Source organism: Callorhinus ursinus, unplaced genomic scaffold (genome assembly GCF_003265705.2).
Source record: "Callorhinus ursinus isolate GAN/ISIS: 27379988/994484 unplaced genomic scaffold, GSC_fseal_2.0 scaffold25, whole genome shotgun sequence".
Classification (NCBI taxonomy): domain Eukaryota; kingdom Metazoa; phylum Chordata; class Mammalia; order Carnivora; family Otariidae; genus Callorhinus; species Callorhinus ursinus.
The window spans coordinates 24,214,953-24,234,409 of NW_027397087.1; the positions used below are offsets into that span (position 1 = coordinate 24,214,953).

General features: G+C 36.0%; 1 protein-coding gene across 2 annotated transcripts in view; it reads right to left on the reverse strand.

Moving 5' to 3' along the window:
- ADAM10 (ADAM metallopeptidase domain 10) overlaps positions 1-19,457 on the reverse strand; it is a 133,300-nt gene that overhangs the window by 54,995 nt on the left and 58,848 nt on the right. For both annotated transcript variants that reach the window (XM_025883568.2, XM_025883567.1), the window contains one exon: positions 6,327-6,427. In XM_025883568.2, the coding sequence (XP_025739353.1) occupies positions 6,327-6,427 (101 nt within the window). The remainder of the gene's footprint in view (positions 1-6,326; positions 6,428-19,457) is intronic.

Consider the following 19,457-nt stretch of genomic DNA (forward strand, 5'->3'; position numbering starts at 1 on the left):
TGTGTGTGTGTGTGTGTGTGTGTGTGTGTGTGTGTGTGTGTGTGTGTATACTGGTGTATATATATGTACGTGTGTGTACACATATACACATCTGTATATATGCATACACACATACGCATGCACAATGGAATACTACTCAGCCATCAAAAAATGAAATCTTGTCATTTGCAATGATGTGGATGGAACTAGAGTGTATTACGTGAAACAAAATAAGTCAATCAGAGAAAGGCAATTATCATATCATCTCCCTCATATGTGGAATTTAAGAACCAAAATGGAGGATCATAGGGGAAGAGAGGAAAAAATCAAACAAGATGAAATCAGAGAGGGAGACAAACCATAAGAGACTCTTAATCATAGGAAACAAACTGAAGGCTGCTGGAGGGGAGGGGGTGGGGGAATGGGGTAACTGGGTGATGGACATTAAGGAGGGCATGTGATGTAATGAACACTGGTATTATATAAGACTGATGAATCACTGACCTCTACCTCTGAAACTAATAATACATTATATATTAATTGACTTTAAATCTAAAAAAAAATTTTTTTTAACTACATTTCTTTTAGACAGATTTAGTCTTGCTTTAATCACTCTTACCATCTCAGCTTTTTAAATCAATGTGGGTAGTCCATTTACATTTAATGTAATCAACAGCATGGTTAGATTTAAACTTATTTTATTTATTTTCTATTTGTCCTATATATTCTTTGTTCCTTTTTTTTTTTTTCTCCTACCTTCTTTTGGATTAATTGAGTATTTTAAACTCCAGTTGATCCTTGAACACAGGGATTAGGGATGCCAACCTCCCACCCGGCTGAAAATCTGCATATAACTTTTGACTTCCCAAAAACTTAAATACTAATAGTCTGCAGTTGACTGGAAGCCTTACTGAAAAAAAATAACTAGTCGGTTAACATATATTTTGCATACCATATATATTATATATTTTATTCATATATAAAGTAAGCTAATAAGAGAAAACACATTTATAGTGCTATAATTTATGTACTGTACAGTATTTATTGAAAAAAAATCCACATACAAGAGGATCTGTGCAGTTCAAATCCATGTTTTCAAGGGTCAACTGCACATTTGATTTCCTTTATTGACCTGTTAACTACATCTCCTTGATTTTCTTTCAGTGGTAACTCCAGGGCAGGGGACATTACTGTAAACATCTTCTTAAAAGGAAGATAGTAAATACTTAGCTTTTTGGGCCACACTGTCTCTGTTACAACTACTCAACTCTACCAATGTAGTGCAAAGGCAGCCACGGACATGCACCTGTGAATGACTGTGATTGCATTCCAATAAAACTTTATTTACAAAAACAAGCAGCTGGTCCACAGGCTGTAAGTTGCTGAGCTCTGCACTAAGGTTTCCAACACCCAACTTTTTAATAGCAGAGTCTACCTGTCAAAATTATACCACTTCTTGTAGAGTGTAAGAAACAACAATATACTTCCACTTTCCCTCCTATCTTTCGTGCCATTATCATAAATTTTGATTCTTCATATATTATAGACACATTTTACATTACTATTTTAATTATCTCTTAAAGAAAATATTTAAATGATAAAAATGTCCTTTATATTCTACCTATGTATTTAATATCTTTTTAAAGATTTAGTTATTTTTGAAAGAGAGAGAGGGCGTGCATGTGGCAGGGGGGTAAATGGGGAAGACAGATGGAGAGAGAGTCACAAGCAGACTCCACACAGAGCATGGAGGCTGATGCAGGGCTCGATCCCACAACCCTGAGATCCCCACCTGAGCCAAAACCAAGAATCAAAGGCTTAACCGACTGTGCCACCCAGGTGCCCCTACGTATTTACTATTTTATGCTCTTCACTTCTTTGTATAAATCTGTATTTCCATCTGGTATCCTTTTTCTACCTGAAAAAACATCCTTTAACATTCCTTGCAATGTAAATCTCCTAGAGGCAAATTCTCCCAGCTTTGTCTAAAAAAGATCTTTAATTTGCTCTCATATTTTAGTATTATCTTCACAGAATAAAGAATCCTAGTTTGACAGTTTTTCTTTTAACACTTTAAAGATGTCATTCCATGTATGTCTTCAGTTCGCAATGTGTGATGGGGAGGCAGCAGTTTTTCTTAAATTTGTTCCCTGTATGTAAACATATCTTCCTTTCTATGGCTGTTTTTTTGTTTTGTTTTTTTTGAAGGATTTTATTTTTAAGTAACCTCTACCCTCAATGTGGGGCTTGAACTCAACCCTGAAATCAAGAGTCACATTATCCACTGGCTGAGCCAGCCAGGCACCCCTCTTATTTCTAGTGATTTCCAGTAACTTGATTTTAATGTGTCCTGGTATGATTTTGTGTTTATCCTGCCTTAGTTTCACTGAGCTTCTTAGGCTTTTTGTCGTATCTTAAAATTCTGGAAATATTATTTTTTCAAATCTTTGTTCTACATTCCCTCCTTGAACTCCCAATTATTTTCTCTCTGTGCTTAGATTTGGGTTATTTCTATCGTTTTATTGTCCTTTATTCATGTTTTCTTATGTTAGCTTCTGCAATAACTGATTTGCTCTTAAGTCCATCCATTAAATTTTTCAATTCTGAAAATGTACCTTTCACAGTTCTGTAAGTTACATTTGGTTCTTTATTATAATTTCTCTGTTTTCATGTTTTTCTGTAATTCTTTGAACATACTAGTAATAGTTGCTTTAAAGTCCTTGAGTGCTAATGCCTGTAATTTCTGGTTCTGTTTCTATCTGGGTGTTTTCTTCTCCTGACTATAGATCACATTTTTCATCTTTTTGTCATCTAGTAATGTTTTTTGAATGCTAGACGTTATGAATGTTTACACTGTTAAATATCTGCATTCCGTGTCCTCCTTTAACAAATATTATTGAGCTTTATTCTGACAGGCAATTAATTTACTTGAAAATCACTTTAATCTTTTTCAAGCTTGATTTTTCAGCTTAATAAAGGCAGGTTTGAAGTAATCTTTAGAGTGAGGTCAACTTACCATGGCTTGGGATCTCTACCAAGTGTAATTTCTTACAGTTGTTCAATTTATATACTTTCCAATAGTTTGTCCTTCCTGGTAATTGTCTAATACAACCCTCACCCTGTGCACACACAGGTTAGTTTACAGCTAAGACTCAGGGTAACCCCTGTCCAGATATCTGGAGCTTTTTCCCCAGTGTAGTCCTCTCTTCTCAGGTACTCTGTCCTAAGACCAGATACCTCATCCTTCCTAAACTTTGACCTGTCTCTTCAACTCAGCAGAATTGCTATGTACTTCTCACTTTTCTTGAGATCCCCTTCCCCTGTGCCACACCTAAAATTTTGCCTCCAGTCAAAAAAATCAGGGAAATCACAGAGAGACTTATTGCTACCCTCTCAGGGATCTCAATCCTTCACTGCCTGTTGTCCAATGTTTTGAAAATAATTGTTTCAAATATTTTGTTCAGTTCAGTCTTCATATTTTTACAGGAGGTCTACTTGGATAGCAGTTACTCCATCACAGCTAGAAGGAAAATCACCTACTTTTTCCACTAAGCATTTCACATTTTTCATTTTAGACATTTAAAACTTTTAAGATACCTGGAGTTTTGTTTTGTTTTAAATATAAGATAAGATGGAGACCCAACTTCATTTTTTTCCAAATGGACATTTTTTTCTGGCTCCAATTATTCAATGATCTCTACTTTTCCTCACTGATCTGAGCTTCTACCTCTCCTATGTAACAAAGTTTCACACATGTATCGGTCTTTTTCTGAGCGCTCAATTTCATTCCTCTGGTCAACTTGTTCATCCTATGCTAATATCATACTCTCAATTATTATAATAAGTCTCAGTATCTTCCAGGGTAAATCCCTCTTTCCTGCTCACCACCTTTAGGGTGGGCCCTACTTCTTAGCCTTTACTTTTCTCTATAACATTTTCAACCCACCATTGCACTGTGAATAACCGTGTTGTAATTTATATTGGAATTGCAGTGAACCTACAAATCAATATGGGGAAAATTGATGTTTTTATGATATTAGGTATTATTTTCCACAACTATGGTCTATCTCTCCATTTATTTAAAATCAATCTTCCTTAACTTTTCTTCTAAAGTTTTATAATTTTCCTTATATAGGCTTGTAATTCCTTGTTACACTGATTCTTCAAATCATGACATTCTTGATACTATTATTAATGATGTCCTCGTTTTCTGGTAGTCTGCTGATAGAAAGAAATGCAACCTACTTCTGTATGTGAATGTTATATCTAGCCACTGCTAAACTCTTATATTTAGTATTCTGTCGTCTTGTCCTCTTTATCCACATTACCAACACCTGAGTACAAGCTGCTGTTCTTTTTTTTTTTTAAGATTTTATTTATTTATTTGACAGAGAGAGAGAGACACAGCGAGAGGGGGAACACAAGCAGGGGGAGTGGGAGAGGGAGAAGCAGGCTTCCCGCCGAGCAGGGAGCCCGATGCGAGGCTCAATCTCACATGACCCGAGCCGAAGGCAGACGCTTAACTGAGCCACCTCGGCGCCCACAAGCACTATTCTCAATTGAGTAACTGAAACACTTCAAATTAGCTTCCCAGTCTCCAGTTTTGTACCCTACCCTGGAATTAAAAATTCTTTACTGGTCTTGCTATCTCTCTGTTCCTCCTGTCTTCCTAGCTCTTCACGGTCAACCTAACTTCTGCTTATTCTTTTAATTTCTAATTATTGTCCTCAAATACTTCATAGGCTAGATTAACTATTCCTCATTTGTGTACAGTATCACCCCATGCTTAATCCTCTTCTATCTCTTACCACTCTCAATTGTTTCTCTGTGTCACCAATTAAACTACAGCTGACCCTTGAACAAACCCTTCATGGGTCTGAACTGTGCGAGTCCACTAATATGCAGTTTTTTCCATACATAAACTACCATACTGTAAATGTATTTTCTCTTCCTTATAATTTTCTTAATAACATTTTCTTTTATCTAGCTTACTTTATTGTAAGAATACAGTACATAATATATATAACACACAAAGTATGTTAATTAACTGTTCATTAACTGTTCAGAACTGTCTTACTGAATGGAGATAATAAGGTATCCAACCAACAGGAAGCTATCAGTAGTTAAGTTTTTGGGAAGTCAAAAGTTATATGCAGATTTTCAACTGCACAAGGGTCAGCACCATGTTGTTCAAGGGTCAAATGTTATTAATTTTTTGAGAACAAGCTTTCACATTCATCTCCACATACTCCCAGAACCTACCAGTCTCTGACATACGGCAGAAGACTGACACATAATTATTCAACAAGTACAAGAATAAAATCTCACTTGTACTTGAAAGATCCACCTGAAATGGAATTGTTTGTGCCATTTTGCAGATCAAGAAATACACATATCTGCATTTGTGACTCAAGAAACTCAAGCAACATTACTCCATCTTACTTTTAGAAAAGATGCCAAAATACATAATAAATGTTTTACCATAAAAATAACTTTTTTATTTTAAATCTGTGTTTTGAATTAACTTTTTTTTTTAAGATTTATTTTTTGACAGAGAGAGAGACAGCGAGAGAGGGAACACAAGCAGGGGAGCAGCAGAGGAAGAGGGAGAAGCAGACTTCCTGCCAAGCAGGGAGTCCGATGCGGGGCTCGATCCCAGGACCCTGAGATCATGACCCGAGCCGAAGGCAGACGCTTAATGACTGAGCCACCCAGGCGCCCTTTGAATTAACTATTTTTAAAAAGGTCAAAAAAAGAGTAAAAAAACAATAGTCAAATGGTGAAAAAACTTAATATATCAAAAGCAGAGCTGGAGCCCCACACTGGACATAGAGATTACTTTAAAAATCAATTAATTAGACAAATATATAGATGTGTGTGTGTGTGTGTATCAAAAGCCTTGTGATTTTTATTATAGAGCCTAACTATCTCAGTTTGCTTAGGAACACATGATTTTTAGTGTTAAACTCGAGAAGTCCCAGGCAAACCAGGGGAATTTGGTCACTCTAATTTTCATACTAATACAAATACTTAAATTTCTACAAAACACATGTTCAGACTAAATTTTTCATAACTTGACAACAAAACATGAAAGACAGAGTATATTTTGGACATGTGACTTAATGTTTTTTGAGTCACACATGTTTTTTGAGTCACACATTCCAATCTCAGCACCATGTCTTTATTATAGGCAAGTTACCTGGCCTTTTGAACATTAAAAAATATAAATTATTTCCCCACAGTGGTATAAATCTTTCAGAAATTCTAGAATATACATTTTTAATGCAGAAACACATGCCCAGGTTCATTTCCATTTCTTAAATGCAAGCTAGTATTAAAATCCTTACCTGTGTTACTTCCTCTACACCAGTCATCTGGTACTTCCTCATCCTTTCAAATACTGAATGATCTGCACAGCCCCCCTGTGGACCATATTTATGGGGATAGTCTAAAACACAAAGAAGTAATATCATTACTATCATATGTTTAGAGATTACTAATTATCTTATAAATGAAAAACTGTCACAATTAACGAAAGCCATAGATGCTTATTGAGCATCCTCATTTTAAAAGCTGGCAGGTTCGTAAGTTCTCCCTCAATAAAACATCACTGGTCTCTAGATTTTTGTCATATAGATGATTTGTGAATTCTAAAAAAGGACAATAATCATTCTTCATTCTAGGTTTAACTTTCCCAACCTTTCCTGCTTCAGATATATAAAGTATGTTAATACTGCAATTTACTTCATTTCGCAATTTATACCTTTCCCTCCAAACACATTAAATTTCCTATGCTGCAAATGTACACCTCCAGCTGAACTACAGTTAGACTAATATAATATTCTACATAGTTGAATTCCTTCAATGAATACCAACTGGCTTCAAGGAAAAGTGACCTAGAAACATGCTCCATGGCACAGTAAACGCAGAGTGAATTTCAATTTCTTCAAAACGTAATTCAAGTGAGTGCTTTATAAGCCAGTAACTATTTTATCATCATTTGTTTTCCCTTTATAATTAAGCAGTGATTAATTTATCTGTAACTGAATTGGTTCTATTTCTAGATAACTGTTCCACTTTAGCTTAGTCATTTAAAAGCTTTTTCCACTCTCTCAAATTTCATACTTCTCCCTTGCTAGGGTTCTCCTTATTCATGAACATATTTTATAATATAATCAAGTTACCATAATTAAGAGAACTGTCAAGATAAAATACCAAGACATGGGTGAGAAGGGAAGCACTGCAAAATCCTTAAGTAGCTTAAGATATAGTACAAAGAATTATAATTAGAAATACTGCAGGTAGTTTCTCAAGAAAATCTAGAACCTAAAGTGGATACTAGTGACCTATTTCTTTGGAAATGCTAATTAGATAGTACAACACAAATTTAATCTAGCAGTTAAGAGGGAGGGGTTACGGGACAACCTACATTTACTGATATTAACAGTTCTGACTTAAACTTTAGTTTTTTATCAGAGGTCAAGACTGCAAAAACTGTAAAATTCTAATCAATAAATGTGAAATGATAGACTTAAAATGTTACCACATTATAACTCCCATATGTATAAAGTGATTTAGGCAAGGATCATATAATGGGTACTAAAACCATTAGGTGAAAGATATGAGGTAACAGGATATTCAGAGTCTCTGAAAGTATCACTCCATAGATTATTTATTAATTATAAAGGAAACCAGTACCTTCACACTAAAGATACAGTAATTCTCACTTCATTTACCAAGTAATCAAGCTAAGCACGACCAGTAGTAGAAAGATATGTGCCTCTGATGTGATGCAGTAAGGAATGCCCAGCTTTCCCTATACAATATTGACCAAATATGTTCACTGAATCTAATCATGAATAAACAATCAGACACAACAAAATGCAGAATATCCTATAAGTCACTGACCTAGACAAGTAAAAAACAGCAATGTCATTTAAAGAAAAAAAACAGAAAAAGTTGATAACTAAGGGTAGGGGAGCCTGGTAATTAAGACACTAAAAGAGACATAATAAACAAATGCAAAAAAGGTTTTCTTAGGACTACTGGAGAAATTTTATTACAGACTGGATAGTAAATGATATTGCTGAATTAATTTTTTTAGGGGTGAAACACTACTATAGCTACTTATGAAAATGTACATATTCAGAGGCGCCTGGGTGGCTCAGTTGTTGGGCGTCTGCCTTCGGCTCGGGTCATGATCCTGGGGTCCTGGGATCGAGCCCCACACAGGGCTCCCTGCTTGATGGGAGGCCTGCTTCTTCCTCTCCCTCTCCCCCTGCTTGTGTTCCCTCCCTCGCTGTGTCTCTGTCAAATAAATAAATAAAATCTTTAAAAAAAAAAAAAAAAGAAAAAGAAAATGTACATATTCTTAGGGAGTGTGTGTTTTAGGGGATGTGTTTAGCAATGAAGTTTCATGATGTCTACAACCTATTTTCAACTAGCTCCCCAAAAAGTGTTGGAGGGGTGCAAAAAAAAATTTTTTTAATGGCAGATCTGGGAGATGGATATTATGTGTTTATTGCACAATTCTTTTAACTTTTTTTAAGTTTAAAATTTTTCAAAATAAAATTAGGACTAAAACACTGCAATGTTGGTAGAACAAATGATTTCAAAGTGGCACTGAAGTGCCAAATGAGAAAAAACCTACTATGTGTATTATTTTAGCATTTCAAAGGCTGACTTTTGAGAAAGTAAAAACATAACACCATCCAACATGTATCTAATAAGAATCTGCCTCAAAGGCTAAAAAGTTTTCCAATGTAATATGCCCAGATTTTCAATTCTCACCTTCTAGAAGATTTGAGGTTATAATCACCACAGTATCTTCCTCTGATAATATAATTTTAACCTGAAAATCTAGCTTGCCTGAACCACCAGGTGAAGAAGTTCCTCCATGCCAAGAACACTCATTTTAATAAACAAAGAAAAAATATACAGTCATATTCATAGGCAAATTTATACACATACTTAAGTACCTTTTTCAGTTAACAGAATTTAGATCCCATGGACTCTGCTACTTATTTTAATTGTTATTATAAAGCCATGTTCATAGTTTGGTATCATTTATACATCCATAATTTTGTACTATTTTATTTTACCCCCATACTAGGATAGTCCAGACCCTAGTAACTAAGAATATGGACTGATTCTTTGGCTTGTTTTCCCTTAACTCATGGCTAAGAAAATGGCTTATCTATTTAAGATAACAATGTATATGAGGAGGAATCCTTCCACTGACCCTGGCAGTAACTAGGCAGATAAGTAAAAAATACACTCAGTTACTGATACATAAAATATTTGCCATATAAAAATGGATGAAAGTAATTGATATATTTTCAAAAGTTTAGTTTCTGTTCCAATGTGATAAGCAACTAACTTACTATTCAATTAGTATGTTATGTTCTTATTTTTCCACCACCAGGTCAGTTTATGGTGCCTTAATTTAGATTTGTTTATTAAGTCGGTATTTAAGATAATAAGAATCTATTTTACCACTTACCTTAGGCTAATTTAAGTTCAGTGAAATAAATGCATATTTACCATTCGATGAAATTCTTATAGTTGAATTAGACATCTCCCAATACACACACACAAAAGAGCTATTTTGACACTTGAGACTAATATAACACTGTATGTTAACTATATGGGAATTAAAATTAAAACTTTAAAAAAAGAACTATTTCAAACTACAGTTCTGATTTTATCATGACATTTCTTAAAACCAACTTAATAACCCCCAAACCCAAACTGCTATCTCTCACACAGAGACATTAACAGACACACAAGCGTGGACACCGATGACACCACTCCCAAATAAAAAAACTATTTAACTTAATTAGCCTTTCAAAAGACAAGCCCTGTGATTAAATCATTACAATAATTTTCAGATGAACTTTCCCTAAACATCTACCACACCTGGTCTCCCCATCCCACACACCTTACCACTACCAAAAAGAAAAGAAGAAAAGAAAGAAAGAGAGAATAATGGGGGCAGAGGGAATAATTTGTTTACCAAAATACATAAATGTCCCCCAAACCCTTCATATCAGTATATCACTTAGCCAATAAAAAAAGGTTTTTAACTATTCAAAAATTTTATTTGAAAAAACAATTTTTCTCTTGGCATTGTTGGGTAGCCATTGACCAACAGGTCATTATCCTGCATACAAAGCTACACTGGATTTCCCAGCTCCCTTCCAAGTTAGGTGTGATATATAACCAAGTTCAAGTTGAAGGAACATGAGCAGTAGGGAAGTGCACTAAACAGGATCCTCCATGCTCTCTTCCCCTTCCGAATGGCTGGTGGGAGACAACTTGGGAACAGCATGAAATAAAGTACCCTGGATTCCTGAATTACTTACTGAAGAAAAGCTGCCTGAGGAGGAATACTCACCTTAAACTGTGAGATAGTGAGAAATGAGCTTTTAATGCATTTTGTCACTGAATTTGGGGGCTTTTTGGTACTGCAGTTAGCACTGCCTTAATAGATGGTGAAAATGTTTGTCAAAGAGAGAAAAACTCATTTTATACCTGCTCTCCAACAGCATTTGGCAAATTTTTCCAATCACAGACAGTACCAAAATAATCTTAGACTAGTATATCAGAAATTCTTTAGCAGTATTAGTATTATCATTTTCTGAATGTTTTCATTTATAACTAGTTTTCACTCATCCCCAGATAGAACTTTTTTTTTTAAAGATTTATTTATTTGAGAGAACGAGAGACAGTACATGAGATGGGGGAGGGTCAGAGGGAGAAGCAGGCTCCCCACTGAGCAGGGAGCCCGATGCGGGACTCGATCCAGGGACTCCAGGATCATGACCTGAGCCGAAGGCAGTCGCTCAACCAACTGAGCCACCCAGGCGCCCCCCCAGATAGAACTTTGGCCAAAAAATGAGACATACAGTCAAGCTGAATACTCATGGACATGATAATTCCACTTTTAGCTAAAGATAGAAACTCATAAACTCTATAACACCCAGGTAAAATATTTCACATGCTTAGAGAAATGTTATCACTTTTCGAACAGTTTAAGAAGATTTACTCAATGCAAGATTTTCAGTTTTAAAAAGTAAACAGAGCTGTGAAACTTGTTAGCAATGTGGTTATAAGTCCACCACATAACAAATATGTCAAGATAACATTTTTGCTTCAATACATAATTTAGTTCAATTATAATACTTCAATAGATAAAAATCAGTTTATATCTTGATATTATTCAAATTTGAGAAAAACAAATATAATCTGACCATGACAGGAATTAGGATATACCTCCATTCAAAACATACTAAGAGGGGCACCTGGGTGGCTCAGTTGGTTGGACTGACTTTGGCTCAGGTTGTGATCTTGGGGTCCTGGAATCAAGCCCTGAGTCCAGCTCCCTGCTCAGCAGAGTCTGCTATTCCCTGTCCTCCTGCCCCTCCCCCCTGCTCATGCTCATTCTCTCTCTCTCTAATAAATAAATAAAATCTTTAAAAAGAAATACTAAGAAATATATTTTGAATCAGTTTCTACACAGGCACAAAAGAGCTACTACAAAGTATTTCTGGAAGAGAGAATTTTATACTTCCAAACACTTGAACCAGTAAATGTGCACGGCATTTAAATGAGTATCTTACTGGGCGCCTGGGTGGCTCAGATGGTTAAGTGTCTGCCTTCGGCTCAGGTCATGATCCCAGGGTCCTGGGATCGAGTCCCGCATCAGGCTCCCTGCTCCTTGGGAGCCTGCTTCTCCCTCTGCTTCTCTCTCTCTCTCCCTCTCTCTCTGTCTCTCATGAATAAATAAATAAAATCTTTTAAATAAATAAATAAATAAATAAATAAATAAATAATAAATAAATGAGTATCTTACTGAATTCAGGAACAAAACAAAAATATCCCTGTCTTAAACAACTGTAACATCATTCTCTGTAGTATGATGATAAGGGAAGTCAAAGAAGAACATACATGTCTGATTTATACATATTCAGCAGTCCTTATTATATAGTAATCCAATAAAATATAAATACTTTCTAGATATTAGTAATACCAGACACACTGACACTGTTGTCATCAATATATTGGCACTGATGCTGAGCATTTGAACATTAAGATTAGGGTACTCAAACAAGTACTGCTCAATGGGTATCTCAGCTACATTATATAATACATAAAGCTAATATAGTTATAGACATAAACAAACATATACAGGTATACACACACATATATATTTGTTGACATTGTATATGTAGCAGATATTAGAATGGATTTCTTCCCACCACTCGAGAAGTGAAACAAATACTAGTATAATAGCACACCCCCTACAGGCTAACAGCAGCGGTTGAAAGGAAGTCAGCAGAAACTTAAGAACAGAACCACCACCTTGAAGGCCATCATTCCCTAGGGGGCTAAAGCGGCCTAAAATAAGATTGCTCTGCCTGATCACACCTCCAATAAGTTGTGTTTGGCTGGAACCAAGCGAATATTGACATTTCAGAAAATCACCTCCTCTGGTCCATCATCTAGCAGAGGTCAAGAGACTCCTGCTGTATTGCTCAACTTCATTGGGAGAACTCCAGCAAGAATCAAGGGGGGGGAGCCCAAGAACTTTCCTATTCCTGGGAAAACATTCCCCTGCCCCTCACGTCACTAAACACTCATAACCATTTACCACTTTCTGCCTTAGGACCATCAGGACTATTCTCATTGTGACTTAGCTTTTATAGTCATGCAACTACAACTACTCTAACTCATTATAGGCATTTGCTGCCCCCAGGTCACTACTTCCCTTTATTTCCTTATTTTTAGCTCCTATCTCTCTGACATCACCCCAATATAATTCTTAGTGATTCCAACAATATCGATGATTCTTCCAGTACACCTACACCACCTTTTCTCCAGTGATCTTCTCCTACATCAAGTTCTCACTTATAGTCATTCTTTTGAACCTGTCATTACTAACAACTGAAACCCATTAATAATCTCAACTTGCACATCCTACTTTCTTTCCACCAATTATCTTTTCTGAAAATTCCCTCCAACAATCCTGCAACACCAAGAACTTTCAATCTACCAATGTTACCACTTTGTTCACTATCACTGGATATTCTCTTCCTTCTGTTTATTCAGCTTAAATCCAATAGTCAATTATCATAATTATTCACTGTATTGCTTAAAACTTCCTTGTCCCCCAATCCCACCTCTCACCCAAATCCTGTTTAAAATGAACCTTCCACCTGCACCCCTGCAACTGAATGGGCCCAGAGAAAACCAGTAACTATGACTATTGTCACTCAAAAATAATCACCTGTAACCTCTAGCATTCCTTTATGCTACCTGGCAACGGCACTGTATTTGCAGAGTCACTCTCAATCCGATTTGCCCAGTTAACTACAGGTACTCCTTGCTTTGCTTGCCACAATAGAGGCAGCAGTACAAGTGACCATGCCAGCTGAAACTATGCAAAGTGATCTTAGTATCAATGGGGAAAATTACAATTGCTCCCAACCTTTAAAAATGTTAAATACAGAAAATACTAATACCCCCTTATTAAATATACTAAAACTCTAATTATTACTTATAAATGTATAGGGGAATGAAAAATAATAAAACTATTATTTAGTACACCATACTTTAAAATATTAGAATTAGAATATCTAAAAAGAAAAATGTAGTGTTTTATCTCTTTGTAAATTATATTTTATATATCATAAACTAGAGACATTCTTTTTGACAGTTTAATATTTAAGATAAAAAAATTTCCAAAGCAACAAAACAGTATTTATATATGCTTCAAATTCTCTTAGCACAAAACTGTCCCAACAGAAAAAAAAAAAAAGGAAATCAAGTGTAAAATTTTTCCTATATACTTTCAAAACTTCTAAAAGACCCTATTTACCCTGATCACATTAACGATGAAAATGGACAATGACATTTTCCCTCTAAAATTACTGACAATATAAACCCCATTTCTAGAAAAAGCCTTTGTTCAACTAATGAATAAGCCCTCATTGTGATGCTAAATCATAGGATGCACTGTAGTTCCCCCGAAAAGGCCAAACAGCATATTCTTTCACAAAGAATGAATCATTGGTGTAGAATATTCAGCCTATTTAAAACAGAGATTGGCTTTAAATCTATTGCCTTTCTTCCAGTTCTTTTGCATGCCAACCTCTTGCTTTTGTTTTGCTGCAGGAGGGGGAAAATATAAATAATACATATATTGTGATACCACATCAAGCAGGAAATAGGTCTAGTTAACTCTCAATCATCCAGTCCAGGAAGAAGGAAGTAGTTACCATTCAGATTCTCTGTCCAACAGAACTGGTGCATAAAACCCCCACTTCTCGCTACATACTAACTAGTGTAGACCTCACATCCCCTTGCACCCTCACTATTCCCAGTAAGGCTTCCCCCACCTCTCTGTGACTGGCAGGTTAGAAATCTGACTACAACAAGGCCTTGGCTATGAGATGTCAAAATTTGGTGTAATCTCTCCAATAACATGCTATGAATCACCAAATCCAATGAAATAATCTAACTTTTATTATCTTAATTGAATTTAAATAGACTGACTACACAATGAACAAAAAGTTGTTAATATCTGGAGGGTAGGTGGGTAGGGCCCTTGCCCACAAAAATGCTGTTTATTCCCAAAGTTGTCAAAAATCAACAAGGATTCACTGAAGAAGAGTAAAAGGAAGAAGTGGGCTTTTTTTTTTTTTTTTTTTTTAAGGACAGAGGATGAGTTTGGAGGAATAAAAGAATGGCTAGGGCAAACCCCAAATGTCCTTCCGTCTTTGAACTCCAGGAGATAGGAGTCCCTTTCTCCTGAACACCCTGTCCCCATTCCCCACATCCAGTCTCTGTTTGGGGAGGGAGGGGAGAGCATGGGAAGAGAAGCATAGTATGATTGTCCCTGGGAAGGAGAGGAAGCTGACGGTGGTCCCCCTTTCCACCTGTACTCACAACATTGATCTCCCAGGAAAGAGAGATGGGAAGCTGGGTCAGGCATGTCCTTTCCCACACCTGGTTTTTAAGAAGAAAGGGTTAGTGTTGGGGGGCCAACTAGATCATGGGCATCAGGTCAACAGAAGCAATGGTGCTCTATTATTCTGATCAATTATAAACAGAATCACTAGACTCTAAGACGCATTAGGATAAGAACCTCTGTGTCCACAGTATCTGAAAGTGTCTTACACAAATTATGCACTCAAATGATATTGATAAATTAATGTCAACTACACTCAAATTTTTAAAATAATCAATCATTAAACCTGTAAAACTTACAGCTGAAACTTGTAATGAAAACTTATACTGATTTAATATGACCATTACTTCCATTTATTCAATCTGGGACCATACCCCTACACACAGAAAATGGGTGAGTCCAGGGCAAAAAAGATGCCAGTTTCCTTTCCTTTCTGAAGTTCCTGAGCTATGGCAGCTAAAAACAAATATTACGGCAGCCAGAGTTACAGCTACCTTTCTTCTGTCTTCAGAGATTCTTATACCCTATGTTCAAGGTTCAAGTCAAATGCCACCTCCCCTAAGAAGTCTTCCTAAGTATCCCTAAGGCTCCTTCAGTTTGTACTACCCTCAGTGCTTTGATGACATTTCAGTTAAGCATTAATCACATTCTGACTAGATTACTGACTGAAGATTCTCCTGATGGATTTCTTTTTTAAGTCTTAATCCTTCCTGTCCATGCACAAATCAACAAACACTTGTTGAATTTAATTTTTCAGTCAGCAGCTGGTTTCCATTCCTCTTCAAAGGTCATCCATTAACCAAAGACCTATAAACTGCTGACTACAATATCCTCCTATTAGCCTTCATTCCACCTGCAATAAGCTGGAACTGTCTGCAACTTAAAAACGGTTTCTACGTGAAAGTGTATTCTAAATCACTAACTACTTTACAGATTCACTATAACACAGACCTTGTTCAAAATTAGGGCATGTACGCACATAAATTTCCTAATTGTATACCAATGTTATTCTTAATTGCATTAATTTATTTACAAAACAAGTAATGAGAGGAAAAAGACTATTAGTTACCAAACATCAGCAACACAAGAATAAACAGACACAGAGTACAGACCCTCAAAGAGCTTACAGTCTAGCTGGGGTGTTAGACGTATAAACAAGTATCCATTTAAATACTAATTCCCTAAGTGTTAAGTGTTGCTTCAATGATCCGCAGTTAATAAACAGTTAAATATTGGTTGAATTTAATGTACTCAACCAGTCAACAGCTGTTTTCCTTCCATGCCTCTTCACAGAGGTCAATCATATGGACCACTGACCTGTAAACTGCAGGATTCAAAACACAATGAGGACTCACCAATATACAAACGGAAGTAAAGAGAGGTACAGCCAGAAGTGAGGGGCCAGAAAGGCTTCTAGATTCTGAACTGTGTTTTGAAGGATGGGCATTGGTTTGGGGGAGACAAAATCTATACACAACTCGCATTAAGATGAATGTTCCTTCTGCTCTCTTGCTTCCGTAAGGCTCATCTTAAATTTCCAAAATGTCCCCTCTCTAGAGCTCAGGTATTAGACCAAGACAGTAAAAGTCCTTAGTATTTGTTACATCCTGTCTTTTTTCAAAATATATATGTAAAATGATCTTTAATCAATCAATAATTGATGAGTTTATCAAAAGTTTTAGAGCTGTTTTATTTTTAATAACCCAAAACAGAAACAACCCAAATGTCCAGGGCAAAGAAGATGCCAGTTTGCCAATAGGCAAATGCATAAAGATGTTACCCACACAATGAAATACTACATCAATAAAAAGGAATGCACTATTAATATACATGAATATGGACGAATCTCAAAAATATTGTGCTAAAGAAGCCAGATTTTTTTTTTTAAAGATTTTATTTATTCATTTGCGAGAGAGACAGAGAGAGAACAAACAGGGGGAGAGGGAGAAGCAGACTCCCTGCTGAGCAGGGAGCCTGATGCGGGACTTGATCCCAGGACCCTGGGATCATGACCTGAGCTGAAGGCAGAAGCCAGATTTTTTTAAGACTACATAATACATAAGTGCATTTACATAAAATTCTACAAAATGCAAACTAGCCTTCAGTTTAGTACCTGAGGAAAGAAGGGTTGAAAAGAAGAAAAGGATTACACTGAGTAGGAGGAAGCCTTTTGGGGGCAATGGATACATACACTATATTGATTATGGTAACAGTTCCACAGATGTGTCAAAAAATTACCGAATAGTGTACTTTACATGAGCAGTTTTGAAGATAATGTATACCACAGCCATGTTTAATAGTAAAAAAGGGGAAACAATCTAAATGTCCATTTAGTTGATGGGTTGGTAAATAATATATTCACCAATGAAACAAGAGAATATTATGCAACTATTTAAAAGAAAAATGTTAATGGTGGTAGACACACTCCTACTTCATCAACAGCCAAAAATATTTTATATAGTCATTTGATAATCAGCAAAATAAAAAATATTTCAAGCTCTAGAGGAAAAGTAGTTAGATATCATCCAATTTTTGAAGAGATAAAGGATATTAAAAATCTGGTCTAACACCCTCATATTATACATAGAAAATAAGACCTACTTACTTGCATTAAAAAAGTTCAGACTTTTTTCCCATAAGGTCACAAAGCTATTCTAGTGCATCATCCTGATTTCCCTTCTAACTCCTTTCTCATACATACGGCATGCCTCAGTTCTCTGACACGTTACCTCTTGTGCTTTCTTCCCTACCATGTCTGCCACTAACTTATGTTCTTGAGCAAATGAATTAAACCCTAAAACCCTTTTAACTAGTTGATCTACAAGGTCACCTTTAAATCCATGATTATAAGACTCCCTAAACTGCTGAAACCAGTTATATCCACATCAATGAATTCCTAGTGTAATGTCTGAATATAAATATATAAGATAGCAAGACTGCTTATGTAGATTATCTATGTGATCTCCAAATCAACCATGAACAAAGGACTAAGTGGTATTCTTAACTTGTTATAACTGTTCATGCTTCTATGCCTAGGAGAAAGTACTTTTTACTACCTAAGTACAGAATTGAACAAATATGAATTTTAAGCTGATAAATACATGTGGTTATCACCATCACATATGAGTATCAAAACACCTAGAGAAGTTATTGAACATTTTCACTGCAAACTGTCTCTGTGTTCTGGTACTGCCTCAGAAGCCATAGTCCCTAAGATTCTCTAGAACAGCAATATCATGTTCCATGGTGGCGTCATACACTTATGCCTACAGTTGCAAAAACAATTATTTAAAGAAGGGTAGCCAAATTCTCATCAGAACGTCTACCCTAAGTTGGTATACTTCACCTGTCATTTGCTTCTGCTGAGAATAAACATACAGGGATACTAAATTCACTCAAGCATATACACAGTGATCTAAACAATCACATAGTAATTTAGTTGTGAAAGTAAATTATTGGCACTTGAGCAAATTATATGAAAATAATAATAGACATTAAAGGAATGTCCTTTCCCTCTTAATTAGTTGTAAAGTAGAACATCCACTGCTAAATACAATGAGGAGAGAATTTGGCTTAAAACAACAATAGATGCAAATGTGCCATTTTAGAAAGGCTTACAGATTTCAGAAGAGCCCCAGAAATCCCTGGAGCAATGTTAGAATTTACAGCTTTCTACCATAAGTGAAGCAGAGGAGCACATGCTTAAGAACACAAGATCCATTATCAAGTGACATTAAGTTTTCTAAGCCTTAATTTTCCTCATCTATAAAGCTGGGGACAAGGGGATATGATATGTGTGCCTATTACACTTTATAGTGTTATTATAAAGATTAAATGAAGTAATGTAAGCAAAAAATTTTATATAGTGACAGGACACATTTAACAGTAATAACTTTTCTTACTACTACCATAGTAGTACTTACTGGTACCATAACCTTAGGTATTCTACACAGAAAGGTTAAAGAGCCAATTAAAAGTAAGTTATCTAAGACACATGAAAAGTGCCCAACATTGCTCGGCATCAGGGAAATCCAAATCAAAACTTCAATGAGATACCACCTCACACCAGTCAGAATGGCTAAAATTAACAAGTCAGGAAATGACAGATGTTGGCAAGGATACAGAGAAAGGGGAACCCTCCTACACTGTTGGTGGGAATGCAAGCTGGGGCAGCCACTCTGGAAACCATATGGAGGTTCCTCAAAAAGTTGAAAATAGAGCTACCCTATGATCCAGCAACTGCACTACTGGGTATTTACTCCAAAGACACAAATGTAGTGATCCAAAGGGGTACATGCACCCCAATGTTTATAGCAGCAATGTCCACAATAGCCAAACTATGGAAAGAGCCAAGATGTCCATCAACAGATGAATGGATAAAGAAGATGTGGTGTATATATACAATGGAATATTATGCAGCCATCAAAAAAACGAAATCTTGCCATTTGCAACGACATGGATAGAACTGGAGGGTATTATGCTGAGTGAAATAAGTCAATCAGAGAAA